Below are 21,375 nucleotides of genomic sequence, written 5' to 3'. Positions count from 1 at the left end.
ACGAGTTTGTGCAAAGCACCCTTCTAACCGGTCGCTAGCGGTATGGCAAATTTGAACGCAATCGGCCCAGCCGTTCCTGAGATCTGGAAGCGGCATTCTGCACGTGCGCACGTGCAAACGGGGTCCAAACTGACTTTTGCACGGCACCCTACTAACCGATCCCCAACCGTGTACCAAATTTGAGCGAAATCAGCCCAGCCGTTCTCGAGATCTGGAAGCGCCCTGGGCCTGCACGTGCGCACGTGCAGTAGCACCCTAGTCCCTAACCGCAACACATGGAATGCATTGCCTGGTAGGTGCCTACCTTTATGTCAAGTTTCAGCGAAATTTCTCCAATAATTATCAAGTTATTGAAATGGGAACAAATTTGGCACCTCTTCTTTTTGCATTTTGCACGTGCAGTAGGGGTAACTCACATAGATCAGAGTATCCGACCTTTGGTAGAAGGGATGCAGCTACCCTACAAAAATTATAGCAAGACAATCGCCCAAGCGGCTGCTAAGATATGAGCCTCGCAAAATCACTACTTTTGCAAAACAGCTTGGACGCCCTTGACTTTTCACGTGGCACGTGCCACGACGGTCACTGAGATGTATCAAAAGTAGTCAATAACGGGGAAGAAGGGATGGGGCTACCCAGCAACAAAGACCGCAGGCCAATCGGTCCAGCGTTTGCTGAGCCTTTCAAAAGCGTTACAGGCCGAGCCGGGCCGGGCCGCTCATACTGAGATTTTTCCGTTATATTGAAAAGGCTTCGTTTCGCTCGCTGCGCTCGCTCGCTCGTATCAGCGCTTTTTTGTGTGTCAAGACTGCAGTCGAATGACATACATCCTTTTTAGAAACGAGCACGTGTTATGTTGACCAAATGTGACCTCGAATGACCTTTGCATTCCCTTGACACGTGATGGGCCTAATATGAGGTAGTAACCACTTATCAGGAGTCCGTCATCTATTTTGCTCTAAAGTACATCTAGAGCATCAGGATAGCAAAACGACTGAGTTTGGCCCACTTCAACTCGTGAAATAGGAGCTAGCAAGGATACCTACTCGTGCATGACTTTGACCTTCAGGCAGCTGCAATCGTTAACCCACGAGCCGCTGGGGGGGGGGGCATAAAGTTGCCCCCCCCCTTTACGTTTTGTGGAATATCTCCGAAACCTGATGAGCTACGAACGTGAAACTTGGCATAGCTTCAAATGAATACCTAGGCAATGTTTGAAGAAAGTTTGGTGGTTGTAGCATCAAAGATGACGTCACAGTGACGTCATAAAGTTTTGTCGTTTTCCGATATGGACCGCTTCTGATGACGCTGAGCATGAAACTCAACTGTAAATGAACTAGACAGCACCTGCTGTCATCCTAAAACATCTAAGTACACTTCCATCTAGTTCCTAACCCATAATCGGCCCTTTATATTCGGTCCTATTTACCTGATGTATCGTGAGGAAACTGAGAGTCGCAAATCTATAATTTGACTTATGACGTCACTGTGACGTCATTTCAAATGAGATCGACACCAAATTTAGACACAACCTCGGATAGGTATTCAGGAAGATGTGTGCAAAGTTTCGCTTCTCTATCTCTTCGCGTTGCGTCGATATCGCCGCGAAAGTAAAGGGGGGCAACTATATGCCCCCCCCCCCAGCGGCCGGCGCGGCGGGTGGCGCGGAGGCCCAGCGGCCGCCGGGTTAAATGAGCCCCAGTTAGGGGTCTAACATGCTTTACAATATCTCAAAACATTTGAAATTCGGTGTACATTAGTGCATAACATATACGAAAAGTGCAAACTGTGAGGTCAATTTTGAGAATGAGCATGGCATTTGCCTAAATAGCTATTATAACGGTATCAGATTCCTCAGACAATCTTTTTTATTTTCAACCAGTTTTGGCCGATTTTATGCATCTTCAAGCCATCCTCTGGATAACATAGCTTGAGATCACTAACCATGTTCAGGTTTTGCCCTTGACCTTGACCTCTAATCTGGAAAATTGAGTTGAGATCAAAGTTTTAGATGCTTTAGAGTCGCCTTGTAGAGATCTTTCGTTTTGTACCGCTTTTGATTCCGTAGCTTCTTTATTTACGGAGTATGGGGGGATGGGGCGAAAAATGCCCCCGGGCCGCGGTGGTTGAAAGTACCCCCTCCCCTGGACCCAGCTTATCTACAACAATGAGCAACTACCTACGGCATGGGCAATTCATTGCCCGCTTATTTCATGAAGAATTATATGTATAGGGGAAGCGAGGGTAACACCGCCACTGTGGGAAACACCGCCACCCCATCTGGCGGCGAAAGTATGAAATGTGAAGTGTAAAAATCCGTTATTTCCTATTGACCGCACGCAGGTAAGCGTCTTCTGATTTGTGTTCCGGTGTTTCAGTGTAATCGAAGCTCAATGTGGGCATTTAAAGAAAAATGCACATTCTCTTATAAAAATTCGATGAGTTGGGAGCACTTTTGAATGTCTTTAAGTAGAGACTCATTTTGATTTACTTGATTACATCGAAAAATAACTGATCGGCTTTGTCCAGTAAGATAAGTTTGCTTGAACCGTGTAGTACATTCTTACCGCTGGCGATTTTTGCTTGTGATCACTTATTGGGGAACACCGCCACCCCGTGGCGGTGTTACCCCAATTGAGGTTGCGGTGTTTCCTGTTTGTAGCGTGATAAGTGATGAAACTCCAAAGACACGCTTTATTTATGTTCGTAGATGTTCCTAAGTCGGGAATAAGCAGCTTATTTGATTTTTTACTTTATATTTTTCATGCATCCCGACCAAGCACTTGCCAGCTGTATAAAACTGGCAAACAGCTGATGAACCTATACCTATTTAGGTGTCCATTACCGATTATTTGCGAAAATTACCACTTACCGACAGGAAACTCATCGCACACGATCTCTGAACAATTAAAAGCTTTCGTAGGAATGGGTTGGGTTAACATCAACACCGGTGGCGGGGTTACCCACACAATTTGTAGGCAGCAAATATGCAAGGTATTTTTAAAAGTCGTGATACATGAAAACCTTTTAGGAGCATGCAAAATAAGTACCTAAAACACGTGAGAAAATGTTTAAATATTGTAACCAAAACAATAACTACCAAGAGACTTCACACATATTCTCTCATTTTGGCGAAAAGCTTAGGGGGGCGGTGTTACCCCCGCTTCCCCTATAGGCATAGTTATAGACAATTATAGGCATTGATAAATACCTCATATTGGCCTTGATAAGGCGCATTAGCAAGCCGCAAAGTGTCGCTGATCTGGAATATACCGGTTCTGGTTTGTTTCAGCACAGTGGTGTCTTGCTGGAGACGGTGTACCATTGGCCGACAAAAAACAGCCACTGAAGAGTAAACACACTCTGGACGGGGTGGCAGGCGCCAGCACCAACAACCGGCCCGCCGCGCCGCGCCGGTGGCCCATAAACATTCAGCGTGACTTCTCATCTTACATATGAAACATCTATGATGTTTCTTGGAATGTACCCGATATCGGGGCCAAAAGGGGGACATCAGGTAGACTATACCTACCTACAATTGCCTGCCTTTGCCAGACGAGCTTTAATTTAAAAATTGTAATCAATGGCATGGTGCGCTGATAATCGCGTTAAATGAATTGATTTGAGAACGTATTTATGGGCACCAGCCACCACCCATAGCATTGCGAAGTGAACAGCATGGTCCATTAGTTTATTATGTTGCAGCTCATTTTGGAGGATCATAATTGATATAGTAAAAATTAAGCATTTGCTTAACCCGCGCCCCACTGGGGTCTGTGTACCTATAAAACGCCCCACTGGGGGGGGGGGGCTATTCATAGCCCCCCTCCTAACTCCGAAACTACTGGGCCGATCGTCAAAATTCAAACGACATCTGATAGCCCCAGAAAAACTGACTAACGAAACCTAATTTCATTGACCTCGAGGTCACCGATGACGTCACAGGTCAGGTCAAAGTAAATTGCCTTTTTGGGCTCTGGCTGCCGTCTTACAAGTCAGATCAGGCTGATTTCTGGTTTACACACTCGAGAACAGATGCTTCAGATACCCCGAGGGTACCAAACTTGTACTTTGATTTTCAGGTCAGGGTCAGGTCATCATAGGTCACGGAAATCTTATGTCATAAGTCGGTCACATGACACATGTTTTATGGTCCATTTAGGCCATAGATTTCGAATTCGGTGTCGCCTGTGTCATTTGAGGCCATTTTTATCTGAATATAGCTGAGGTCAGGTCACTTTCAGGTAAAAAAAGGTCAAATTTCAAAGTTGAAATTTTTCATAAAAAACATGTCTAAAGGATGCAGTTTGAGCTCAGGAACACGATGGTGCTATTTATATTGGTGTACGATGTCAACAACGTACTAAAAATTGATATGAAAAATTTATAATTGTGATTTTTGGCAATAATGCGTATAACTTGGCCATTTTTGAAGACATTTAGCTAAAACTTGCTAGAGTAAGTCATAACCATGTGTTCTATCACATATATTCCGTTCTTTTTTCGAAAAGTCAAAAACATTTTGAAAAAAATAAAAATAAAAATTTTAAATTTTATCACTTATATAAAATCAAAACGTCCGTATGTATGTATGTATGAGACGCGTCCGTCACGCTTGGCGGGCTATTGCTCCGGAACGGTGTGAGCTGCGGGGTGGAATTTTGGGCGCAAGTCAGACGCGTGCATCTGTTTGTCGTATTAAATTTTGGTGGGGGTGGGCTCGGCGGTTTGCACGTGGCGGGCGCATCTTTGCGATATTTTGGCCGCGGCCGGCTTCGAGCAGACGGCACGCGCCTTAGGCTCAGTTTCTTCGCTTGCAAAACTGGGTGAAATCAGAGCCGGAAGGTCACTGACCTTTGGCAATGAATACCGGGCAATGAATACCGGAACAGAGCACCGCCGGGCAAGAGGAGACGCAACATTTATTCTGGCAATAACTCGGCCGCTACTGGGCCGATTTTTAATGAAAATTGATTCATTACGCTGCGCGTAATGCTGTCCCTCTTTACGCTGCGCGTAATGCTGTCCCTCTAGTTACATATATAAAAATCAAAACGTCATGTATGTATGTATGTAACGCGTCAGTCACGCTTGGCGGGCTATTGCTCCAGAACGGTGCGGGCTACAGGGGTGAAATTTTGGGCGCAAGTGAAACGCGTGCATCTGTTTGTCGTATTAAGTTTTGGTGGGGGTGGGTTCGATGGTTTGCACGTGGCGGGCGCATCTTTGCGGAATTTTGGCCGCAGCCGGCTTCGATCAGACGGCACGCGCCTTAGGCTCAGTTTCTTCGCTTGCAAAACTGAGCGAAATCAGAGCCGGCAGTTCACTGACCTTTGGCAATGAACACCGGCGCAGGGCACCGCCGGCCAAGAGGAGACGCCAAATTAATTCTGGCCATAACTCGGCCGCTACTGGGCCGATTTGAATGAAAATTGATTTATTACGCTGCGCGTAATGCTGTCCCTCTAGTTTACATATATAAAAATCAAAAATGTCCGTATGTATGTACATATGTATGTGACGCGTCAGTCACGCTTGGCGGTCTATTGCTCCAGAACGGTGCGGGCTGCCGGGGTGAAATTTTCGACGTAAGTCGGACGCGTGCATCTGTTTGTTGTATTAAATTTTGGAAGAGGTGCGCTCGGTGGTTTGCACGTGGCGGGCGCATCTTTACCGCATTTTGGGCCGCGGCCGGCTCCGAGCAGACGGCATGCGCCTTAGGCTCAGTTTCTTCGCTTGCAAAACTGAGCGAAATCAGAGCCGGAAGGTCACTGACCTTTGGCAATGAATACCGGAACAGAGCACCGCCGGTCAAGAGGAGACGCCAAATTTATTCTTGCAATAACTCGGCCGCTACTGGGCCGATTTGAATGAAAATTGATTTTTTACGCTGCGCGTAATGCTGTCCCTCTAGTTATAAATAATTTTCAAAATATCTAAAATTTTGAAAATTCGAGATAGCAGTTTGATAGCGCAGTCTATTCTAAGTCCTCCTCTCATGAAAAGAAATTGGATCTAGCTTAACCCTCGCCCGTATTGGTGTTTTTCCAGCCGCGAACGTATAAGGGGGGGGGGGGTCCGTTGGACCCCCCCCCCCGCTCTTGCCGTTCTGCCCCTGATCGAGCTAGAGCTTCGCAGAAAAAAACGAGCGTGTTGCCCGTGACGAGAGGAAGCCGATGATACCTAATTTTAAGGTCCTGGGTCATTGGTTGACCTTGCAGGTCAGGTCAATGACCCCAAAGGCGGGAAAATCGGGACCTGTTAGAACGTCGTAAAGTGTGGCTGCTATGGGGTTTTCGGGGTGCTGATCACGAATATCATGTTAGTTTTGATCAAAGATGATGTCTTCATGTATTTAGGCCAGGTCGGGTCAGGTCAGGTTAGGTCAACCAGTAAGGGTACCTATTCGTAGTAGGTGGCAACCGCCTCTGACAGCTTCGTAACATGTTACGAAGGCACCAAAACTACCTCGTAAATGTTCATATGGTTGCTAAATTCGAATTCAGCTCCAAAAACTGGCCTAGAAACATGTAAAACTCGAAAAAGTGTACCGAGGTCATCAAAGGTCAATGACCTGACCTGACCTTCAGGTGACCTTGACACCCACCCTAATGCATGGGGGCAACATCATATCACATGTTTGAACGCTTGAAACCACGAAAAGACTGCAAACGCGCGGCTAATGCGAGCCGACATACGCCGAATCGCGATTCCAGCCACACATGGTCTCGAAAAGTAGGTCACAGGTCAAAGGTCATTTGGGTCAGGGTCATGAAATTTTCAGGGTAGGTGTGAAATTGATGAACGCGAGGGTACTGAAGGTTTCGTCGCGATCGGCCGCTTTTTACGCGAGTTATTCGCGAAAAACCATGGGGGGTCCGTTCGACCCCCCCCCCCCCTATACGGGCGAGGGTTAAACACTGAGCTCTTGGGAGCGATTGCCGTGGTTCAATGTTTTGCGTCGAAATCGGCCGAACATCCCCCCTTGTGCCGGCGAGGGTTAAACGAAGATTGAAACAAAAGCCAATCTATGCACACCATCTTTCAAAAACAACTGCGATAACAGACAAAAGAAATAATTAGTTACACGTCTCGCAACTACCTCTTTTCTGTAAATAGGGCCATATTAAAAATCCAAAAGTGGATTTCCAGAGGTTTGGTCCTGGATACTGACTGGAGCTGCCCCTGAAACCCATTATCATGCGGCTGCCAGGGAATGGTCATGTGAAAACTGAATCATGCGGACTGACAGTGTTGCAGAATCATGGCTCCAAACATAACCGTCACTGCATTGTGAAAATAGTTTCAGCAGCTCGAATATTTAAATACCTTCTTTCTGATGCTTTCTATCGTGCTGTTCTTTTTACAAACAAGTCATACTCCACGATAAAACGGCATTAGGTATCTGAATTCTCGGGTGAGTATTTGTGAAGTGTATTCTGGGAATTTCGTTGTTTATATAAAATACTCCACAAAATAGATCGCGGACTACGCTGTTTTCATTAAAGCTTCAGGTCTGGATTGGATCACATAGACGAGGCGCAGTTGGGGTCGTACCGTACGACCGTTTAGAGGCGGCGGGCGGTCAGTGCCGGCCCGGCCGCCGGAAGGGTAGCAATGTCACAGCTCGAGCGGCCCAGCGAGTTTGCCAATGAGCCAAACGCTCTCTGGCAAATGCGCCTAATCGGACCGCGCTTGTCTCCGCTGGAGGGCTACCGGCTTATTGCGACCCAATATGATAAGGTGAGCTCGAAACTATAGGTGAGCATGAAGCTAACTACATGGGATAGGAGCATCGTGCATACGCGTTGAAAAGACCGCTCCGGGGTGCAGTATACGGGTGCAGTTACAGCACTGTGTGCAGAACTTTATAACCAGGTGTGCTACCCCTTATTCTATTTAGTGTAGTTAATGAATGGACCATCCGTAGCCTTGATATTCCGCGATGTCTATGGTTTCGCGATGTCTTCATTAGTTTACAGGTAATGAAATGATTTGTCGAAAATGTTGCAATCGGGAAAATGTGACATTCGTTTACTTTTGGAGACTTGATCCACCTTGAAATAGCCTAATTTCTTTCTTTAATAATCCATGTTTGCTTTTTAGTGTTTTTGTCGCTAATAGGTTCAGGACTCGAGCTAGAAAGGGAGGGCGTGAGAACATCTTCCCCTCTTCAATGTGATAATTTGGCCACCTGTATGGGTTTAAAATGAAGTCCTATTGAGGGCACCCCCTCCACCATGGGGCTCCTCCTTCACCAAGTTCGCCCCACCTAAAAAGTTAAAGTTAAACCTCTTGGGATCGTATTCCTCGTGCCTTCGAAGAATATTAGTTATGTGGTCAATGTTAATGTGTGTTAACCCGCGCCCCACTGGGGTCTGTGTATAACACGCCCTACTGGGGGGGGGGGCTATTCATAGCCCCCCCTCCTAACTCCGAAACTACTGGGCCGATCGTCAAAATTCAAACGACGTCTGATAGCCCCGGAAAAACTGTCGAGCGAAACCTAATTTCATTGACCTCGAGGTCACCGATGACGTCACAGGTCAGGTCAAAGTAAAAATTATTAGCACTTTGGCTTGTTCACATTTTGGGCTCTGGCCGCCGTCTTACAAGTCAGATCAGGCTCATTTTTGGTTTCCACACTCGTGAACAGATGCTCTAGATACCTTGAGGGTACCAAACTTGTACTTTGATTTTCAGGTCAGGGTCAGGTCATCACAGATCACGAAAATATTATATCATGCGTCGGTCACGTGACACATGTTTTATGGTCCATTTAGGCCATAGATTTCGAATTTGATGTCGTCTGTGTCATTCAAGGTCATTTTGAGTCGAAATTAGCTTAGGTCAGGTCACTTTCAGGTCAAAAAAGGTCAAATTTTGAAGTTGAAATTTTTCAACAAAAAAGGTGTCTATTGGATGCAGTTTGAGCTCAGGAACACGATGGTGCCATTTATATTGGTGTACGATGCCAAATACGTACTGAAAAATTGATTTGAAAAATTAATAATTGTGAATTTTTTGCAATAATGCGTATAACTTGGCCATTTTTGAAGATATTTAGCTAAAACTTGCTAGGGTTAGTCATAATCATGCGTTCTGTCACATATATTCCGGTTTTTTCGAAAAGTCAAAAACTTTTTGAAAAAAATATAAAAATATAAATTTTGAATATTATTATATAAAATTTTCGAATTTTTCAAAATTTTGAAAATCCGAGATAGCAGTTTGATAGCGCGGTCAATTCTGAGTCCTTTCATGCAAAGAAATTGGATCTAGCTTAAAAACTGAGCTCTTGGGAGCGATTGCCGTGGTTCAATGTTTTGCGTCGAAATCGGACGAACATGACGTCACTCTGACGTCATTTCCGGCCGACCTATGGTAGCTACGAAGTTCAAATTTTGACACAAGGTGTCAAATTGATGCAGCCGAAGGTACTGAAAGTTTGGCGTCGATTCGTCAAGCGGTTTGGAAGTTATTGCAGAAAAACGGGAGGGGGGGCTATAAATAGCCCCCCCCCCCAGTGGGGCGCGGGTTAAACGATGACTGAAAATGGAAAGTACATTTTTACCAATTTCATTCTTCGTTCAGTTCATGGTAATAAGGGTCCAAAATTCTAGTCCACAATTTAAGAGTCAATTACCTGACTAATAGGCAGGTAAGGTTCAACCAAGGCGGTAAATAACAGGAAGCGTCACGAGAAATTGGCGCAGGCCGGCTGACGTCATAGTGTGAACACTTCTCAGAGCTAAAAAGCTTTCATGAAACAGTATTAGACATCGAAATTATATTTTTTCATTCAACCGAATCTTACGAAAAAAAATAATATATTTATTTAAGTAGTTTCCTCAGAAAAGGTGCACTTTTCAAGCGATGACGGTATTTATCGGTATTTATCGTCTTGGGTTGAATTAATGATATTGGTTATGGTCAAGGCCCTTAAAGTACTCGTAAGCGTGTCTCGAACAATATTGAGCTTCTCTTCCTCGTTTGCTCTTTAATTACTTATATTATTTTATTAATTTTATAGGTGTGTCTTACTGCCCATAGGCTAAAGAAGAAAGCCACGGTGCTTTCAAAAGCTCCCGTAAATAATAAGTACTTGGCATTTCGGATATTTGTCGCTGAACATGCAAATTTCAATTAGGTGCAAAACAAGAGCCGTTTTCACGACATGCTATCTGGCGAATTATTTGACCAAATATGTGCCAAATCCAAATATGTAGGTACCAAATCTCTCTCCGAATCAAATCTCTCAAATATGTGCCAAACAAATATCTTCATATCATGATTGTATTCCAGTGATTTACTCGGAAATAATGTCTGATGATTGGAAAGATAAGGTATACGCATCTGTGCAAGTAGGGCTGCGGAGTCGATGGATTTTCGGCGACTCCAACTCCGACTCCGACTCCGGCTTTCAAAAACCAGCTCCGACTCCGACTCCGACTCCGGGCAGAATTGTCGACTCCGACCGACTCCAACTCCCGACTCCGACTCTGCAGACCTAGCACGGCTGCGGAGTCGACTGATTTTCGGTGACTCCGACTCCGACTCCGGATCGGGTTTCTAAAATCGACTCCGACTCCGACTCCGACTCCGGTCACAACTGTCGACTCCGACCGACTCCGACTCCGACTCCGACTCCGACTCCGCAGCCCTCAGTGCAACTAAAACTGATAAGTTAAGAAGTACGAATAACCTAATTTTACCGAATCTGCACCAAATCTGCGCCTAATCTACACCCAAATGTGTACCAGATAGCCATCGTGAAAACGGCTAATATGACTAAAAAAAATGACGTATTTGCTCATTGATCGGTGTCCTTTGACAATCGGCAGGATTTCGATCCGGAGAACTACGCGGCGCCTCGGCTGGTCTGCGAGGCGCTGTGCCGTGTGTTCCCTGAGAACGGAAGGCTGCAGCGCTGCGAACTCCGAGTGATGGACGTGGCTGCCGGCACCGGCCTGGTCGGCCACAGGGTAAATATAGCTGCTCAGTGTACCGTCATTGACATTGCAAAACACGTGCATATCAACGGGTGTTTGATCAAACATAGTACGGGTGCACTCGTGCCATAATTAAATAGGTTTTATAGGCTGGTTTCTGTCCATGAGCTGATTCATGTCTGACGATCATTTCAGACTTCCGAGCATCACTTGTCGTCCGTTTCAAAAATGGTCCGAACCATTTCCTAGTTGAAGTTTGAGGAAAACTCTCATGCGTACTATTCCTATAGCTTCCTTACTGTAAAGTATGACACATTTCTATAACAAACAACGATTTTTTGTTTGTCGTTTTGGTATGCAATTAAATACTATACTATTTTCAAAATATCAATAATGGTATCCTTTATTTTTCATTTGGTCTTTTCATTTGGTCTCTCATTATTATAAGGTCTATCTTAGTTGGTCTCGTATTTGGTCATATTATTTAGTCATTTTTGTTTTTATTTTTATTCTATTTTAATTGTACGCCATTAATTCTACGGCATTCGGTGAGCAAGGCCACCCAATACAGCCGACACATTATGATTGAATGACTTTTCCTTCCTCAGTGTATCTCGAAAAGAAAAGGAGAAAAATCGATTAGCGCCGTTATTTACTGAGAAAGGGAGAACAACGGCACTTCATTAACATTTGACTGTCACACCCGTAAGTCTGACTGTGTCTTCCCTTTCTGCTCTCTTTAGTCTGACTGTCTCCTCACTTTTTATCACAGATACACGAGGAGGGCTTTCGGAACATCGATGCACTGGACCCCTGCCGGGAGATGATAGTTGAAGCCGAGAAACGGGGCGTCTACCAGAACTTCATACATGTGGGTGTTAACTTCGGCATGCACAGAGAAATGCACGGTTCAGACGGAAGCTGGTTGTAAGCATACGCTTAGAAACGCTCTTATTTTGCGCTGAATTAAAGTTACTGCTCTCCGAATTAAATACGTTTGGTCGCAATATATGTATTTTTTTGTAAAAGAAAAACTCGCGAGGAAAAATTGTGTGGAGTACCTACCTATATAATATAGTGCCTATTTCCATTTCTATCCGATTACCTATTGCCTGCATGAAAATAGATGTAACTTGAAAAGCAAAATGAAAAACCTGACCTCGTTCTCTGGAAGTTGACTGTAGGAAGTTGACTGTATATGTGTGCGTACTCTACTTTGTTACTCTCACAAAGTCAACAATTTTGTTGCTGTTTCTCGCAGGACACGATTGGTCTGCATCAGACGGAGGTGGCCGAGAGCACCTATGACGCCGTGGTGATAGCCGGTGGATTCGTGCAGGGCCACTGTCCACCGGAGGCCCTCGATGAAATGATTCGAATCTGCAAACCCGGTTAGTACACGGCTGAGAACAAAACGTGCATTGTTTGTTGTTTCGTGTAACTTGACGAGATATTCCATCGCCGTCCGCAGAATACCGATGTGGCCATTGACCTGTGCTGGAAGGAAGACAATTTTACGCCTTATATCTTTGTTTTTCACGACACATTAAACAAGTGCCCCATTTTTTCCTTGTGTGTGTGTATGCATCATTATAACTTTTTTTTGCGCAAGGAAATACTTCTGTGCGCGCGCTGCCTCCACAGTCTGACGCGTGGCTTCCATGACGGCTTTCATGCACCTCAGGCGGTTACGTGATCAACTCTATGCGGTACGAGTACCTGGTCACTGTACCGGAGTACCACCGTCTGGACCGGCACATGGACGATCTGGAGGACGCCGGAAAGTGGCGCCGTGTCGACCGATACGTCACCGACCACTACTTCTTCAGCAAGCAGGGCATCACCTACATCTACCAGAAGCTCTAAGACACACAAGCCTTGATATTTGAGGCTGTATACGGAGATCCCTGGAAAGTGTTGGGCTCTAATGTTTTGTTGGTTGAGAAGGACTTTCTCGCCGTAAATGCAATGCGTTACATATGCCACTCCAAATGCGGCTTCGCTAAATTAGCCCGGGGGACGTCAGTCTTGGCGGCGAGGGAGAATAATACAGACGGGCATGGTGGAAAGGTGCGTGCATGTAACAATTGGGATCGAAGTCAAACAAACGACTACGAGAGATATTTGTTGACAAAGTGCCACTTAAGAGTACATATGTTGGGGTCGTGTGATAGTCTGAGTAAAAAATGATTCCCATCGCGACGGTGTCGTCGATAACTTGAAGGGATGACGATTATGAAACATAAAGCGTAGTGTCAAAAATATACGTTCGTATGAAGAAACGCCAACTTTATGCCAAGGATCGCTGATGGAGAATGTGAAACCCGGCTCTGCCTCAATTACGCCACCAGCATGTGGTAGGTACCCACTCCAGCCCCAAGCGCGCCTGTCCACGCCAAGTCCACGCGACTGTAAATTTGAACAATCCATGCATATAAGCCGGACCATTGCAAAGCTCATGTTACGCTGTATGTTACGCCTCCCCGCCCCTCACCTCACCGCGCGGTAGCCACCATGGCAGTCCCAGATAACCATCCAATGCTAAGTGTAAGTAACACTGCGGCCATCGCACGGTTGACTTGGCAGCATGGAAATCCGGTGGGAGTATGAAACTGTAGACCGTGGCTACTTCCGTGCCGATAGTTGGCGGCGGTCAGGGGGGCGACACGGCTATTCGCGCAATGTATTAATTTATGGGCCACGCGGGGCCTCGCTATGACGCGGCTGGAGGCAGCTGCTCAGCGCGCTAGGATACTTCTGGCGGGGCGGGGCGCTGAACGGTGTGCAATGAATGGGTTATGGTCGGGCAGACAGAGATGAGGTATTGAATTTGAATTGACATCAGAAATCGGGTGGGGAAGGAAAACGTTTCTAATCGAGCTTGGGATGGGGAAAGCCGAAAATATCGCGATCGGCTCATTAGCTCAGACAGGGCCGGGTGCCGTACCAACTACCATGTGTTGTATATTTAGGCGGGCAGACAGAGATGAGTTATTGGATTTAAATTCACCTTACCATCGGTTTCTGGTGGGGTTTGAAGACGTTTTTAGTCAAGCTCGGAGTGGGGCAACCCACTGGCGGATCCAGGGGAAGGCATTTGGGGCAAATGTCTTCCCCCACATTGGCAGCGCCCGAAATCGCTTTTCGAGAATCAAAGAAAACTTCACAACTTTTCTGAGGAAATGTTGCCGTTAATCACACCGCACAGCAGTGCGCAAGGAATCGAAATCCGAGTTTTTTTTTTAATTAATTCCGAGAAACCTTTTTGGGGTGTAAGCCCCCGCAGTGTCCAAGACCCCTTCCTGGATCCGCCAGTTGTGAATAAGTCACGGTCGATACCGAGCTTCGGCGGGACCAGGCGCTGTATACGTTGTTCTTTCAATGAAGAGGTGGACAGACACCTAGCCCCACATCCTACTGCTATGCCCGTGTTTCTGTGGGTGAAGCACTAAAGCATCACGGAATCCCACAGGACCTGCGAGTCGACGAGGTGGCCGCTTTGGCCGCCGGGTACTGCAGCTCCCTGGAGTTGCCTGGGACCGATGGCAAAACAACAGCTCCGGCGGTGCCCCTATGGGCAGGGTTGCCAGATCCAAAATGGTCCTTATCGCCAAATTCGCCCCTCGAATTTCGCCAAAATTCGCCAAATAGGATGCACTGTATAAGCATACGTAGCAGCGCAAGTTGGCGTTCGTGTAACCGTGTTCACGATTCGTTTCCTAGTTCACGATTTACCTATCTCGTTTCTCATGTTCATCTACATAACAGCGTACCTTAACCAGCGCCAAATAAAATAGCAAAGGCAGAGGTGGAGATCTCGGGGGGGGGGTCGGGGGGCAGGACCCCTGCCCCCTGCCCCCTGAAAACGAATTACTGCTATGTAAGTCAATGGTACTGCATCCAGCCCGCCTCCATCTGCCCGGCCTGGACCCCCCTGACATTTTGACATATCTCCACCCCTGAGCAAAGGTCGTGCGAGATGTGGTTCAGAAGATATTTTCATCAGGAACATTTTATATTTATATTAAATGTTCGGATGTTAGGTTAAATGTTAGGAACATTATATATTTGAGTGCCTAATATGAAACGTTGGAAGGTTAAATTAATCAGATTACGAAACATTTCGTAACGATGTTTTTTGCTTTGTTTTGTTTATTTTTTAAAATAATATTCGGCGATTTGGAGGCGAACTCTGGAAATTCGCCAATATTTGACGTTTTATCGCCTATCGCCAAACGCCGTGCTTCTATCGCCAATGACTTCCAAAATTCGCCAAATTGGCGACATATCGCCAAGTCTGGCAACCCTGCCTATGGGCCGTAGTAATTAGTGAATTCCTGTAATGTAGAGATCATATCCTCAATAATCTCCATTACCATTTTATATTCCTAAACAGTATGACAGAACAATTATGCTTGCCTACGTTCAGGCATTACCTCTGATGGTCATACGCCCAGTACAACATGTGTTGTCTGTCAAACAACAATCGACGACGGGATCCCTTCTCATCAGCCATCGGTTGTCAATTCACCCACCCCGTTTCCCTAAAAATAGACGGTCAGATTCGGCCTGGGTCCTTACGACCCCTCTAGATTCGCCAGAGACGGGATCGGATCGCCGTTATTGCACCTGTCTTAGTGTCTTTAATACTATGACAGCTTCGACCACGGACGTCGGACGGGGTGATCGTTCCACGAATGTACGCACCATCCAGGCCTAGGATGCATCGAGGTTTAAAAGAATGCAGTCTGTAGATCAATCAACATAACAATGGTGGTATGCAACCACATTAAAATATCTCCCCGGCTCCCGCAACGTTAACCAACGCCCCTCCGTTATGCATTCGCCTTGTGTGTCCGCCGAGCCGGCTTGCCTCCAATGACGTCATCGGCCGGCCGGCGGCGTTCAAGGTCAAACGGCTGGTGTCCTTGCCTGGAGTTCTATAGCCTTGGCGGCGGTATTAAGTAACGCCCAGGCCGACATTCACGGCTAGAGGCCGTGACGTGCGGTGGCACTGTGGCAGAAAAGGTGAGTGTCGTGCACGATCGGAACCGTCGTCTCTCGCAAAAGAGAATGACTATAATTTATATATATCTATTTATTTATTTATAGCTTATGTTTAGTGGAAGCTCCCTGCCGCTGCACACTGACTCGTTCAAACAGTTCGCGCTGATTTTTCGTAGCATTTCATACTCTTCGCCCATCTGGTTAAAAATGCATGTGTGTTTGGAAACATGGGCGTCACTTCCTGAAAGCATTTCTGATATTCTGAGAAAGTATTGATTTGGTATAGGGCTCCAAGCAATGGTTTGGTTATCAAATCCACCCTTACCTTGCAGCGCCATAGGACCAATGTTAAAATTTCAAAATTATTCATAGGGATAAGGCATTACCAAGCCATGTACAAAACTACACCCACGTCTTAAGCAAACCTATTCTAGTGCGTACAAATTTCGGATTTGTCTTTGTAACGCGGCCGCCATCCACTGACCACAGCAATGCAATTTAATGTCACGGCTTTTGAAGAAGTGAAAATTATACCAGTGTTTTTCACATGCTTCGTCGCAGCGGGGCAAGAACTGCTTTTTGACTAAGATCGCCTGCAGCTCATTTAGTGTTTTATGGTCTTGACTAAAATCAAAATACCTACTTTTGGCAAACGGATGCCTTTATAAAAGTGCCGAGAGATAGCGGTTAATAACTTCCGGGTTCAAAATCATGCTGGAAATGTGCGGAGACCATGCGATCAATCGTATCTTAAATTTGAGGACCTCACTTTCAATGTCGGTCTTCTAATCGCTCACGGTTTTTGCTATTAAGATATTACTAGTTACTACCATAATACGAGTAGTAGACACATGCTATGACGTTCTTTTATCTCGTGCATGACGATCTATCTTTATCTCATGAGCGATCTGGTTCCGCCTCCATTGGCCATGTGTTTCGACCTCGATCCTTTCTACTGGCCTTCTGAGCTGTCGGCCCGGCGGCCCCGCCCTGCGGAGCGCCCCGTGGCGTGGCGCTGGGTCGTTACAGCCCCCCGCCCTGACCTGTGACCCAGGATCGCGCGCTCCCGCTGACCTCTGCCAGAGCGACAACACGCGCCTGACCCCGGCCGGGGCCGCTCCCAGCGCGGTGGTCAGATGCCGGCTGGGGTCACCGGAATCTTCTCTCATCTAGAGCTCGCCTCACGCCTTGAATTATTCGGGCTTGAATTGAACGCGGACATTTCCGGAGAGACCACCTTCATTACATTTGTGTTTTAATAGACGCCAAAAATACGATAATTGAAATTATTATATCAACCTCACAGTGCATTGGTAGTTCGCACTGGAGCATCCCGCGATAATATTGGTAGTCCTTTGCGAAGAGTTCAAAAAAGTATTAAAAAAGCATTAGGTCCACGGTTCCATCAATAGATAAAAAGACCAAAAGTTCTATGAGATCGAGTATGCTCAAAAGTCAAAATTGTTTAGTGTTCATGCGTTATCGAGTTCCTAGTTCCTACACCATATTTCTATAGGTGTCCCCTATTCATGTTGTAACTTTAATATAGCGCAGACTGATGTTATGCCATGGACCTCCGTACACCTGACCTCTGACATCTCTGATCTCTGTAAAGGTGTACAGAGGTCTACGGTTATACAATATACAATACATATAGGGTGAACTATTTCATTACAGAATGTTTGCAAACGAGAGGTCACACAGCGGAGCACATAGAGAGCCTCGCATTTCGCAGCTAAAATAAAGTCGAGATTGAGCTGTATCAACGTTAGGGGAACTCCAGCGTGACGGAGCTGCCATATGGTGGCACCGAAGGCCAGCGGAGCTGCCATATGGTGCACCGAAGGCCGGTCGGCCGTCCCTCCCATGAGTCGGGCCAGGTGGGGCGACAGACCGGCGGAGCCGGGACAAGGTCAGCGGCGGTCAGGGGCCGTCTGGGCCCCTCCCCCTCCCCCGCCAATGGCTGGGGTGCACGCCGACACACCCACCACTGAGGCGTGCACCTCACCTGTCCACAGGCACCGCCGGCTTCCGGCTGAGGGGTGGGAGGCGATAGCTGCGACTGTTCATTCGTCTGAAGTGGCCTTGTGGTTCACGCCATTAAGCTTTAAAATGTGTCTACGCTTAGTTGGCTCAGGCGTCATTAAAGCCGACGAGAGTTTGATGTATTATTTTGAAATTACATATCTGGAGCGTGCTAATGTGACAATAGATTAAAGACCAATCCCAAATACTAACACCTGTATCTTTTAAGAAAAAAAGTAGATGTAAGGGAGTTTATCATACACTTTTGAATCCCCATTGCGCAGAATGTGGCAAATTTTGCCGATGTTGGTACTTCATAACCCCATCAAAACTGTCATCCATAAGAAATATGTGGTTAGGCTTTGGTATTGTAATCTGTGGGCATTGTACACAAGCAGGAATTTACCTATGAACATTCGGCGCACTGACAAAGTATCCTCGAATATATGAAGGATACCAGAGATATAATGTTAAATGACTAAAGGATGGTGACCACGCAGACTCGGGCTCCGATGTAGCTGCGCAAATCTGCTCGGTGGTTCCTATATTTGCTCAGTAACTTATGGCCACGTTATGAGTTCAAATGTGGCTGAGCCGGCTAATCGGTGGATTATGTACACCGATTTAATTAAATTTTTTGTTAAAATCTGCCGATAACTCAACTTCGTCGTCACGTCACTAAAACGTCATTTTCTATAAAAAGAAATCCGACAGATTTCGTTCAAGTTCTCAGAGAACATCTCACATTAAAGGGACTATCCCACCTTCTAAAATGTTGTTAAAACCAGTTAAATTGTGCCCGACTTTATAGATTGGATGCCCAGGAACACGGTTCTGGCATTTATTTTTCATTAAACATCTTAGGCTTCCCATATTCCAAACACAAACTTTCAAATATGTGACGTCACAGCCCAAAATCACCTCCTTCCCCAGGCCACATTACTGTCATAAAGCTGATTCTTTTTACTCTGTAGGCACCACAACAAAGTTCAGGCCAAGTTTTAAGCGATTTTTCAACGAACAAACCCATTTAAATCAGAATGACTAAACGAGGTGACGTCACACTAACGGTCGCTCCATGTTGAAGATAGGGCCTTGTACAAGGCCCATTTTCAAATGAAGGGAACGAATTTCGTCAACACCAAGAGGCCGCGGGGGTTGCAACCTAGATAGATAGTGGTTTCTGAACCTCGCCGCAAACTTGGCTATCTCAACTCAAACCCCATGTTAAAGGTGGGATAGTCCCTTTAACCCGGCCGGGCCCGGGGGGTAATCCCAACCACCGCAGCCCGGGGGGGGGCGTTTTTCGCCCCCCCTGTCTAACTCCGTAAATAAGGGAGCTACGGAAACAAAAGCGATACCAAACGAAAGGTCCTTACGAGACGATTCTAAAGCACCTAAAATTTTTGACCTCAGGTCAATTTTCAAGGTCAGAGGTCAAGGTCAAAGGCAAAAACCGGCACATGTGTAGTGATCTCAAAGTAAGCCTTCTAGAGGACGGCAGGCTGCATCAAACCGGCAAAATTGGGTGTCAAACGAAAGTAGAGCATCTGAGGATTCCGAAAATGTGCTTAAAATTAAAGGTCAAGGTCAAGGTCACGCTAAAAATTGACCTCAAACTTGGCACTTTTTCGCACATCTTGCGTGCTAGCTTCCAAGATGTTTTGAAATGTTTTGAGGCTTATCAGTTCCCTATTTGTGGTTCATCCTACGATACAAGGCTGCTCAAAGGTCAAGGTCACAGAAGAGTATCCCTGCTAGAGGCTATTTCACTGATTCAAGTTAGTAATAATAAATAAGACAATTTTGCCGTCCAGAAGCTCTAAATGAAGGCTTAGAGGAAAATAGATGCCAGATTCGTGATCAGCGGGTAAACATCCATCATAAATGACCTCTCATGTGTCAAGGTCAACCAGAGGTCATTCGAGGTCACATGAGGTCAACATAAAACTTGACCTTTTCCGAACAAAATATACATCATTCGACGCGGCTTGACAAGGCGAATGCGATGGTACCATTGCCGTAGCTCTAGGACCGTTTTTGTCGAAGTTATTTGCGAAAAACTAAAACCACATTTCGGGGTCGTTGACCTGACCTCTGACCTCAGGTCACCAAAACTATTTTTCTATTTTTCTCTAGGTCAAACGCTACACAACCGTGCGTAGCGTTGTCAGCGTGGCCACGGACCTTTTTGATATGTTCTGGCGTTACCCTTTTTCCATTGAAAAAACGTACAAAATTGAATTTTACTTGAACTCAAATAAAACTGGCGCAATGTGTACCGCCACCTTCAGCCTCAAAACGTTCCTTGTTTCAAGCTCTATCAATATCAGTCGTCTAATCGTGCATTTCTTAAAAACTGAGGTGGTACCTGGGGGGTAGAAGCACCCAAAGTCGGGTCTCTTTAACATTGGGTTGGTGGTGAAATTCTATGATTTGGGACTTTGCTGGCTTCCTCGTCTTACATTATATCAGTGGGTACGCCACCTTCAAGCTATACTGATAGAGCTATCAATTCTAAAACTACTGGTGCTTGTTTCGGCATCATTCGACAAATACCCAACTGGTACCTTGGGGGTAAAAAAACTTCCGACTGGAAAATATAGAGGAAGGTCATGGGTTCAAATCTCATCGCCGACAGAGTTTTTGCGTGTTCGGGTATTAATATGACCGAACGCGTTTACCACCGATATCTTAAGAGCCAATGATCCCTACCAAGTCCCGCGAGGTGACATTCGATAGGACTCTCCAAGACATATCTTTGTAGAAGAACCATACGCCGCCGCAATACCTCCACACTCGTCTTCAAAGAAGCATGGCGCCCATAGTGCTGAAGGTGTCACAACAGTGGAAGAAAATCCTCAGAAAATAAGACATTTGCGATGAATATTGGAAACATTGAAATACAATATTGTAAAAAATATTTTTAGGACTCTGTTGATGGTATTTCAACTCGATTGGTACCACTTTATTCGCAATTACGTCTTTTATTTTCATGGCCATCACTACATCCCCCAATTACGGAACGGCTGTGCGTGCGGCCCGGGTGTTCCGTTATTACGGAAGGCGCCCAGCCGGTGGCCGCGCTGACAACGCTACGGCTCGTAATTTGTCTTTATCTCTAAAACTCTATTTTTAGCAGCTATTTGAAGTTTGCGTCTGTGACGCCGAAATTTGCCGTGCAGGGGTCTAGAAAAATGGACCTTGTGACGTCATCAATGGGGCTAGGTCCAAATTTTTTACTTCAGAAGATGTCAAATTGATGGGAGAAAAGGTACTGAAAGTTTCGCTTTCCTATCCCTAAGCGTTCGGGAGCTATCGCAAATATTCGCCAGGGGGGGCGAAAAACGCCCCCCCCGGGCCCGCGAGGGTTAATGTATCATAAGGTACA

The 21,375-nt window shown here is 45.9% G+C and overlaps 1 protein-coding gene across 1 annotated transcript; it reads left to right on the top strand.

The window, feature by feature from the left end:
• The first annotated feature begins 7,572 nt into the window (after positions 1-7,572).
• On the top strand, positions 7,573-13,234 carry LOC122377436. The gene is made up of 5 exons (XM_043357467.1): positions 7,573-7,743; positions 10,845-10,985; positions 11,725-11,823; positions 12,214-12,343; positions 12,637-13,234. Exons 1-5 carry the CDS (start codon positions 7,618-7,620, stop codon positions 12,816-12,818), a joined length of 678 nt encoding a protein of 225 aa, XP_043213402.1. The 5' UTR covers positions 7,573-7,617; the 3' UTR covers positions 12,819-13,234.
• The last annotated feature ends 8,141 nt before the right edge of the window (positions 13,235-21,375 follow it).

Source organism: Amphibalanus amphitrite, unplaced genomic scaffold (assembly GCF_019059575.1).
Source record: "Amphibalanus amphitrite isolate SeventyFive unplaced genomic scaffold, NRLGWU_Aamphi_draft 000044F_arrow, whole genome shotgun sequence".
NCBI classification, from domain to species: Eukaryota; Metazoa; Arthropoda; class Thecostraca; order Balanomorpha; family Balanidae; genus Amphibalanus; species Amphibalanus amphitrite.
This window is presented reverse-complemented; position numbering and strand designations above follow the sequence as displayed.

What these genes read in the sequence shown, in the direction of transcription:
- LOC122377436 (XM_043357467.1), top strand. Translation starts at nt 7,618, where the DNA reads ATGTCACAGCTCGAGCGGCCCAGCGAGTTTGCCAATGAGCCAAACGCT. An exon ending in TTGCGACCCAATATGATAAG is followed by an intron (nt 7,744 to 10,844) that starts GTGAGCTCGAAA and finishes GACAATCGGCAG; the next exon opens with GATTTCGATCCGGAGAACTA. An exon ending in GATTCGAATCTGCAAACCCG is followed by an intron (nt 12,344 to 12,636) that starts GTTAGTACACGG and finishes CATGCACCTCAG; the next exon opens with GCGGTTACGTGATCAACTCT.